Genomic DNA, 9,535 nt, shown 5'->3' with positions numbered 1-9,535 from the left:
TGGTGTGACTGGTGTGGCTGGTATGGTGTGACTGGTGTGACTGGTGTGGCTGGTATGGTGTGACTGGTATAGCTGGTATGGTGTGACTGGTGTGGCTGGTATGGTGTGACTGGTGTAGCTGGTATGGTGTGACTGGTGTGGCTGGTATGGTGTGACTGGTGTGACTGGTGTGGTGTGACTGGTGTAGCTGATGTGTTGTTGTGCCTGCTGCAGAGATGTGCATGAAGGAGCCGTTCCAGCTGCCTGGACTCTGGGTAGGTGCAGGCCTCCTATTTAGCACTACTGATTCGGCAGACAGAGGGGCCCTGGGGCAACGCCATGGCCACTGTAAGAGGCAACTTAATGTGGTGCTAGTACATACTGGTGTGGCGCTGTGGGTTAATGTGTTGGACCGCAAGGTCAATTTGACCTGCAAGGTTGGCAGTTCAAGCTCACCAGCCGCTCCTCGGAAACCCTACATAGGGTCACTATGAATGTCTGAACCGACTCAGCAGCACTAAACACCAGCGAGTGCATGCTGAAATGTTGGGAATTTTTACAGTGCTTGGGTGTCTTGGTGTGGCACACTGTAGGATGAGTTCCAGGCTGCTGAAACTGCAAGGGCCTCAGTTCAGCCTCTCTTCGGATACCCCCTAGAGCTCGTTTAAGAGTAGATTGTTGTGAAAGTAGCCAGGCTGACGTGGGCCTGAGTCCTAGTCTGCCAGTTTACTGCCCCCACCTCAGGCCTGCTTGGGGCTCTGGGGCCTTGTAGAATGGGACCAGCCCCAGGCTCCCACACAGCTTGCCCCTCGAGCACATGCAGAGGGCCAAGTCAGCACGAACTGATGTGTGCTTGCTTCCTCATTTGTAGTGAATGACTTCCCTTCAAAGTGTTCACTACCCGCAGGGCCTGAGGGTCCTGACTCCTGTCCTCAACCAGCAGGCCCCCAGGTCGGACCTCGGGAGGGTGGCTGGTGCCCCAAGCCCTGGTCCTGTGTGTGTGTATTCAGACACTGTGTAAAATTTCAGTAAGTAGGTAGGTGTAGCAGAATATCTTAAGTGTCCAGTCCAGTGGTGTCAGTCAGTGCCACCATGTCAGCAACCAGACTGCTCCGTTTCCACTAGTTTTCCTGGGGGCACCGTGGTTAAGCTGGGCTGCTCACCGAAAGGTCTACAGTTCAAACCACCAGCCAGCTGCTCCATGACAGAACAGACGTGGTCTCTACTCTGGTAAAGATGACTGCCGGGGATACCGTCTGGGGCAGTTCTCTGTCCTATAGGCTCACTGAGTCAGAACCGACTCAAGGACACATAGCAAGATCAGCCTCACACAGAGAGTCAGCACCCTCTCCCCAGCCCCTGGTTGCCACGGATACACCTTGGCCTCTAGACATTTGCCTAGTCTAATAGTTGGTGTACGAGGGGGCTTCCGAAATTACCACGAGTAGGAAATACCTGTAAAATATATCTAATCACCCACCCAATCATTTCTCCTGGGAGTGATGCTGTAGGACAAGCACTGGACTGCTAACCATAAGGTCGGTGGTTCAGGCTCACCAGCTGCTCCTTGGAAGCCTTACACAGGGTGGCCATGAGTCAGAAGCAGCTTGACTACACTTAACAATAGGAACGATTTCTCCACCGAAGACTGAGCAACTCTTGTCCCTCCCTCCCTCTTCCTAATCTCCTTCCCTAACTTCCTTCCCTCCATCCTTCCCCGGACTCCCTCCCTTGTTTACCTGCTTCTGCCTGTCGGTGTGGCCACACTTTGCTGAGAGTGCTTGGTGAAGGGTAGGGCCTTATTCCACACTTGGCTGTGAGGGTGATGCTTTGGGGTCAGAAAGTTAACTTCCTGGAGCTGATTTTAATCGGAATCCAGTCTGTAAATTCTGTGAGGAAATCCTGCTAGAGTGCCTGCCGTGGTTTAGTTCTCGTTCCTGCATTTTCGTGGTCATCAAGTGCACTCCCACGTGGTCCATGCAGATGAGAAATGTGGCAGGTTGTTAGCGCTGGCCTTAGGATATTGGAACAAAAGACCAGCGGTCCCTGGACTGCCATCCACAAATACCATTCCCTACACCAAAAGGACTCTCCCCTGGGATCCCAGCTACACATGTTGCTGCCTTTAGATCTCTGATTCCCTAGCATAGTGTGAGCCGGTGTCAGCTCCCAGGGCCAGGTAGCTGAGAAGGGGCTTCTGATGGGAGCAGGAGCCTCTTGTTTGTCCTGCGGTTCCTCTGTGTGGTAACCCTCCAGAGCACACCCTTGAAATGGACTCTTGGCCACCTTTGCGCCTCCCCTTGCCGGACGAACACCCCTGACTCTTCTCTCCACCAGATCACCACTGGCTACAACCTGGAGGATGACCGCTGCGAGTGTGTGGCCCTACGGGACTTCAGGGCTGGCGAGCAGGTGCGTCACCGTCGGAGGGTGCCTAACTTGGACAGCTTCCTGTGGGATTTCTCTTTAGGAATGCTGGTTTTCTGGGAGCGGTATTAAACGCATTATGCTTTGAATTGGACCTTTGAGTCCCCAAAGTATTTGGACCTTTGAGTCCCCAGTATTTCTAACGCTGCCAACTAGGAAGAGATGTTGTAACACAAAAACAAAGTTGTCGGGTGCACAGACGGCATTGTTGTCATTTCTTCCCCTGTGGTTGAGGGCAGTATAGTCTTAATAGAGGCAGGAGCACGTGAGAATCAGGACAGCTCTGCCTTGGACATACCCAGGAATCTCAGAATGGTCGTCTCGGATTACTTGCACTGGGGCGGGGGGCAGAGGCTTTTCGTGACGTTTGGAGCGTGTGTGTCTGTAAAGACCTACGTCCTATCCAACAGTCTCGGGAGCAGGTATAGAGGACACAAAGGAAACCGGAAACAGACTGTAGACGGTCCAGTGGAAACAAAACGCAGAGCGTTAGTCTCAGACGTGTTAGACCTGCAGGACAGTTGATGAGCCTTCCCGAAAGGTGCAGCGTCACCACCGGACCTAGACTGGATCTCTGGTGGTCACTGCTTTAAATTCTCACTCTAGAGTGACTGGTCAGTAGAAAAGGAACGGGAGGGGTATCTGGCGAATGTTAGTGGTGTAACCTTAGTCGGGAAATCCTACTGCCCCCTGGAAGACATAGACGATTAGAAAGACCCCGGAACCCAAGGTCCTCTGGGTACCTGTCCGGCCTCATCCATCAGCCAGCGCCCCCCACACGCTGTGGTGGAACAGGGACCCTGCCCACCCCACCTCAGACACTTTGGGGACTTAGGAAAATTACACACCTTGCTGAAGTTTCCCCCTGGCACTGTGCACAAGGTTGGCAGTTCGAACCCACCAGCTGCTCCACGAGAGGAAGAGACTGCCTGCCTGTGCAGATCTGGTCTGGGCACCCTTACACGGGGCCCGCGGGGTGGGCTCTGACCCCTGGAATTCTTAGGTGCAGAGTTGTTGCGTGGCTGTTTGCTCATTTGTGTGACGTAGCAAGAAATAAGCAGGCTCTGTCAGGAGAATGGATGCAGAGTGTCTTACGCCCCTCTTTTCTCTCTGCTGCACCTCAGATTTACATTTTTTACGGCACTCGGTCAAATGCAGAGTTTGTGATCCACAGTGGCTTCTTCTTTGACAACAATTCGCACGACAGAGTGAAAATCAAGCTCGGTGTGAGTAAAAGTGACCGGCTCTACGCCATGAAGGCCGAGGTCTTGGCTCGCGCCGGCATCCCAACGTACGTAGCACACAAGTGGTCAGCGTTTTCCTGGGCTGCCTGACATATTTCCACTAGCACAGTGTTTAATTGGGGTGTTAATAAAACTTCTCTACGGCAGTTTGTCCTAATCCTTTTACCCTTGCTGCACAGTAAATTGAAGCCATGCAGACTCCGGGGGACTTGGGCACATTCTCCGATAAACATAATTGCGTCGTTGGGAGCGCTCAAGTCAGTTCTAGGGGGCACAGCCTGAAACCCTCATTACCTTAAATACGTGCCCTGGTAGCACAGATGCCTTTCACCTTGAAAAGGTTAATGGCCTGGATCAATTTGTTTCATTTAATTTGCTGCCACCATTCGTTTCTGTAACGAACTCACGACCCTCAGCACTTTCAGGAACTTCTGCCTCCCGTGCCTTCAGACGTTCTTGTATTTAGAGGCGTGACACGATAAAGACGGCACGAGCCGTGATTCATTGGTTCTCCAGGGGATGGAAAATGGATTCGCTGGGCCTTTTTCTTTTTTTTTAAGTTGAACTTGTCAATATTTGACTGATGATTAAAATGTGAACCCCACGTACTCTGAGATGACGAGTTTTGAAGCTCCGTGGGCATGTGTCATTCTCTGAGCGTGTTATATACAACCTGCGACAGGAGCTATTACATGAGAGGAAAGACTGGCATATTGGCAGCCTGGCTACTGCCAGGGCCCGGCCCCCAAGCTCTGCAGCCCGTGCCTTCTGCACCGGCCAGGACTGAGCACCGCACTGTCAGAGTTGAGCTGAGGAGACGGAATGACTCACTGGGCTCAGCTCTGCTCTCCTTGAGGGCGGCTATGCATGTGGGCTGCGGATTTAGGGAGGGGTCCACTACAGGCTGACTGACTGATATCGCTTCCTGCCTTTGTCAGCTCCAGCGTGTTTGCATTGCACTTCACGGATCCGCCCATCTCTGCCCAGCTCCTGGCCTTTCTCCGCGTCTTCTGCATGACCGAAGGTAAATCATTTGTGGGGGTATGTGGTGTTGTTGTTAAGTGCCTTCGAGTCGATTCCGACCCATAGCAACTCTATATAGGGTTTCCAAGGAGCAGATGGTGAGCTTGAACCACCGACCTTGTGGTTCAAACGACTGGGGGATGTGATAGTGCCTTTTAATTTAATTTATTTGTGTTTGCTAACTCCTGGATGTTTCAAGCCTGGGGATTCAGATGAAAACGAGAATGGCCTAAAACGCGAGCGCTTTCTAGGAAGGAGTTTAGGTGGCAAAACTGGGGAAAACAAAATTGATGGTTTAAAGACCCTGTCAGTGTTTGCACGGGAGATGTTGGTGTTCTCGGACCCGGATCAGAAGAATGCTGAGTCAGAGTCCCACCTGTAGATGGACGTTTTGAGGTGGCTGTGACCCAAGGCTGGCAGCTTGAAGCCCCTTACGCTCCCTAGAGAAGTTGTGGTCAGCGATGGAGGACACGGACTAGCCACGTGACTCCACTTGTTAGCCTTCCTTCCGTATTCTGAATTGGAAATCAGCAGTGAACTTCATGCCCGGCACTGTGGGAACACGGAGTGTCCCTGCATCTCAGGCAGAGCGGCCATATACCTGCACAGAGCGGTGGTCCTCATACTTGTGCATGGCACGCAGTTTGGGGTTTCTTGAAACACGATCTGACCTGGTGGTGTGTGTCACCCTACAGTGCACCCATCCAGGTTCCCTGGTCCTGCGGTGCCATTGTAAATTGTGTGTGTGCACCTGAGCGGAACTGGTTGGGTAGGAGTGAGTGAACGAGTGATTAGGTGGGTCCACTAGTATTCTGGAGAGAAGGAGAAGACACTTGGCCCCCAAACACAGGGCAGCCATCCAAGCCCCACCTCCAGAACCCAGCGAAGTGCCCCTTAATGTAAACGTCTTGCTGTAGATAAATCACGGTCATCAAAGTGTGGCCTGTTAGAGGATTCTGTGCCCTGGCAGGTGGCTCATCCATCCAGTTTAATGAACCCGAGTGTGTGGGTTCATGTGGGCTTTTCCTGCATGCAGTGTAGACAGGAGAGACCACAACCCAGGCTCCCTGTATTTGTAGACCACCCACTGTGTGCCAGGCATGTGCGCAACATGGCGCATGCTTCCTTGTAGTCCTCAGCAGCCTCCTGGGCCCCACACAGCCTCGGGTGCTGGTCTGCAGACAGCCCAGTCCATGGGCGGGCCCCAAACCGTCCACAGGAGTTCTGAGAAGGGGGCTGCCCCTACTGGGCTTGCCTGAGGTGGGGAGGACGTTCCTAGCCGAGGGAAGAGTGGCCCTTCTGTCCTTGCTGTCATCAAGGTGACTACATGTGCTCCTCTGGTGGGCCAGACGGTGGACGAGGGAGACCGGAGACCGTGCGGCCGTCTGTGCAAGTTCTGCTGGAAGCAAGCACAGAAAGGCTGTGGACTGGAGAAACCTGTGTTCTTGCCCACCCTTGAGAGACCCCGCGTTTCCCGTGTGCGGGTTCTGTTCCCCAGCTGGCAAGTGGCAGAGAATGAAAGTTCCAACTGCCCACCCCCTGAGCTTCCCAACATGAAAGGGAAAACATGGACAGGCCCACCCCTACCCCCCGCTCTTGTTCACCACTTTATACAAAGGACACAGACAGAAGGATCAAAATCTGACAATCCGGAATCTTACCCTGATTTTGTCCTAACTGATATGACTCAGTACATTTCTCTTTTGAACATTAGGTTAGTTTATAGTTTCTTTTTAAAAAAAAGACACCAAAAACCAACTTGAATCCTTTTAGGGCCATTGATTTCTGGTTAGTCATAGAAAGACGATTTGTCATGTCAAGACAATGGATGCATTCTTTGAATGATTCTCACTAGTATGGATAGAAGAAGTTGGGCTTGCCAGCAGCCGGAGTCCTTGTGTTTGGGTTGCAAACAGTGACAGCTGGGAGGCATTTTGCTCTGAAAAAGACACTGTTTCATATTTGCATCAGAAGCTGGGGTATATTTCCTGAACATGAATAGGACCGGCAAGTTTGGGTCATTTTTGAAGATTCACGTGCTTGGAGTCTTTGCAGAACAGTTTGCTGTTTAAACACATTGGCAGGTGACTGAGAAGATCACTTACAATTCCTGTTTGAATTCCTGACAACTGAGAGACACAGGCGGATGTTTCCCCAATGAAGAGCTGCGGTCAGTCACCCAGTCAGGTGTCCAGGGAGAAGGTCCATGGGGACCGGCGTATGTGTGTATTGTGTCCACGCTGCACCTCACTGGCTTTGCCCAGGGCTGACAAGGATGTTGCCCCAGGCGGGACTGTACCAACTCGGTTGGCTTTAAAAAGTATTTGGGGAAACTGCTGAGAAGCTCTTGGCTTCCCTCAGCAAAACACCACACCAAGACTTGATCTGGATCCCAGATCGAGATGTTGCTGCCTCTCAGACCCCCACCCACCCACCCGCCGGTACTTTGCAGCACCTCTGCACTGGAGAGTCCAGAATAGCCCAGCTGGTGCCGCAGGGAGGGCGAGTAACGTAGCCGACGGCGGTGCTGGGAGAGGCGCTTTCTAAGGTGGATTTGTGGTCTGTTGGTTCAGGTGAGAAGTACGTTCGTTTCCCTGCTAACACACTGCTGTTGACTTCTTGTAGAAGAACTGAGAGAGCATTTGCTAGGAGACAGCGTTATCGATAGAATCTTCACCTTGGGCAACTCGGAATTTCCCGTGAGCTGGGACAATGAGGTCAAACTGTGGACGTTTCTTGAAGACCGAGCATCGCTGCTTTTAAAAACCTATAAAACAACTATTGAGGTAAGGAGAGGAAATCCGTGGGGATTTACAAGTGTTCTGTTTTTAAAGATGGCTAATATGAGAGTTCTTCCTACATATAAATGACTTTAGCAAATGCATCATGGGGGGCTTCCAAAAGTTCATGGAAAATGGCACAAAAAGATAATGGAATTTCCCCACAAACTTTTGGAAGCCCTCTTATATTTTCCCCTGAAAGATGTTTCCCCCAAACCCCACTGCCCTAGAGTTGGTTCCCTCTCCTAGTGACCCGTCGACACAGTGGCTCTGCCCCCAAGGGTCTCCAGGGCTGACGTCTTTACAGAAGAAGATGACTGCGTCGTTCTTGTCCTTTTGTGGAACGCTTGGTGGGTTTGAACCAGTTAGCAATCAGACTCTTTAGTCCCTGCCCCGTCATGGCTCCTCCTTAAAATGCTGATTACACTAACCCAAAAATCCTAATATGGATGCATTGTTCATTAAAAGACGAAGGTTTGAAATTTCCTGAAAGATCAGTTTTTATTGGTGCTCTCCCAGTTCACCGTTGAACCACTGATTTCAAATTCTCCTTGCTGAGCTCCTTGTCCATCTGCCTGGCCAGCCAGCCAGCCACCATCTACTCACCCCCTCATGCACAGCCCTCCACATGGCCGTCTGTCCACCCACCCATCTAGCCAACTACCTGTCCATCCATGCACCCACCTGTCCTGTCTACCCCCAACCCACCCACAGCACCCATCCACCCACCCAGTCAGCCACCCATTTACCCATCCATCAATCCATCCACCCACCCACCCAGCCACTTCCCCATCTACCCCCACAGCAGCCATCCCTGGCACGCCCTACCCCCTCACCTGTGCACCCAGCTAGGTGCGGGCCCCTGGGCTTCCTCAGAGCACAGCAGACAGGCTGCTTTCCCTAGGGTCTCTCACACTGTCACACGGGCCAGAGCACTGTTTGCTTCCTTGGTTTGCATTTGAGCCATTATGTTGCATTGTTGTTCACTTTCAGTAAAAGCCCACCCTTGTGAAGCGTCCAGTTTCCTGGAGGGCTATAGTCAGGTAACGTGTAGTCTGTCACGTGCCCATCACCCCCAGAGCGCTGCTGCTTCTCATGCAGTTGCCTCGTGTTTGTTTTCCAGGAAGACAAGGCTTTCCTGAAGGGTCATGAGCTCTCGGTCCGGGCCAGGATGGCAATCAAGCTGCGGCTGGGTGAGAAGGAGATCCTGCAGAGAGCAGTGAGGGCTGCCGCCGGGAACCGCGAGTTCTACCGCCGACAGCTGCAGGAACGGGCCCCTCTGCCCCGGCACGAGGAGAGCGCCCTGGGGCTGCTGGAGGGCGGGGTGGTGGACTCAGGGCTCCCCCTGGTCCTGAGGAACCTGGAGCAGGAGGGCGCCGGGCAGGAGGCAGTCAGCAGAGTCCAGGCGGCGGAGAACGGGCTGGTCAATGGCCGGGACTCGGCCCCCCACGGGATGCGGCCAGAAAAGGGAGGCTCCAGCCCAGAAGAGCGCCCTAGGGTGCCTGGAGATGCCAAAGAACCTCCTTCCAGCCATGGCCAGGCCACGGGCAAGCAGCCCTGAGGCCATACTGCCCCTGCTGGGCACTGGGTCCAGCCGGAGCTGGTGGACAGTCCACTTCATCGCTCTGTCCCCGTGTTGACGTGTTCCTTTCTGTCGAGAGGAAAATATGTTTTTGCTGCTTTCTATAAAAAATGAGGTTTTTTTTTTAAGTTATTTTAAAAATCTAGCTTCCCTTTTCCAGTAAGATTGCCATCTTACTTCTAAACGACATAAACCAGCCCAGTGGCCACGGCGAAGGGGAGGGGGGGCCTGTGTAGGAGCCCAATGGTCCCTCCCCCGGCCAGCGTCTCTCCTTCCCGGGGACGTTCGCAGGGTCCCAGTTACGTGGCAGGACTCGGGGTGCCGGGCATGAAGGTGGGGAAGTTGCACGGCAGGAAATGGAGTTGAGATGAAGACACTTTAACTTCTGGGCAAAATCGCTCCTTTTTTTTTTTTTTTTCCCCTTCTCCTTAAAAAAATAACACCCCGATACCAAAAGAAAATGTAAGGTGGCAACCTTATTTTTAATAGTTTTAAATGTT

At 52.6% G+C, this 9,535-nt stretch overlaps 1 protein-coding gene across 1 annotated transcript in view; it reads left to right on the top strand.

Moving 5' to 3' along the window:
* SETD3 (SET domain containing 3) overlaps positions 1 to 9,014 on the top strand; it is a 77,803-nt gene extending 68,789 nt beyond the window's left edge. Inside the window, exons 9-13 of the mRNA XM_006839609.1 lie at positions 2,317 to 2,391; positions 3,531 to 3,697; positions 4,589 to 4,674; positions 7,299 to 7,459; positions 8,577 to 9,014. Of these exons, the coding sequence (XP_006839672.1) occupies positions 2,317 to 2,391; positions 3,531 to 3,697; positions 4,589 to 4,674; positions 7,299 to 7,459; positions 8,577 to 9,014 (927 nt within the window). The remainder of the gene's footprint in view (positions 1 to 2,316; positions 2,392 to 3,530; positions 3,698 to 4,588; positions 4,675 to 7,298; positions 7,460 to 8,576) is intronic.
* Positions 9,015 to 9,535: the final 521 nt, after the last annotated feature.

The sequence above is a fragment of the Chrysochloris asiatica genome, unplaced genomic scaffold (genome assembly GCF_000296735.1).
Source record: "Chrysochloris asiatica unplaced genomic scaffold, ChrAsi1.0 scaffold00025, whole genome shotgun sequence".
NCBI lineage: Eukaryota > Metazoa > Chordata > Mammalia > Afrosoricida > Chrysochloridae > Chrysochloris > Chrysochloris asiatica.
Note: the sequence above shows the minus strand (reverse complement) of the source record. Positions and strands in the feature narration are given on the sequence as shown.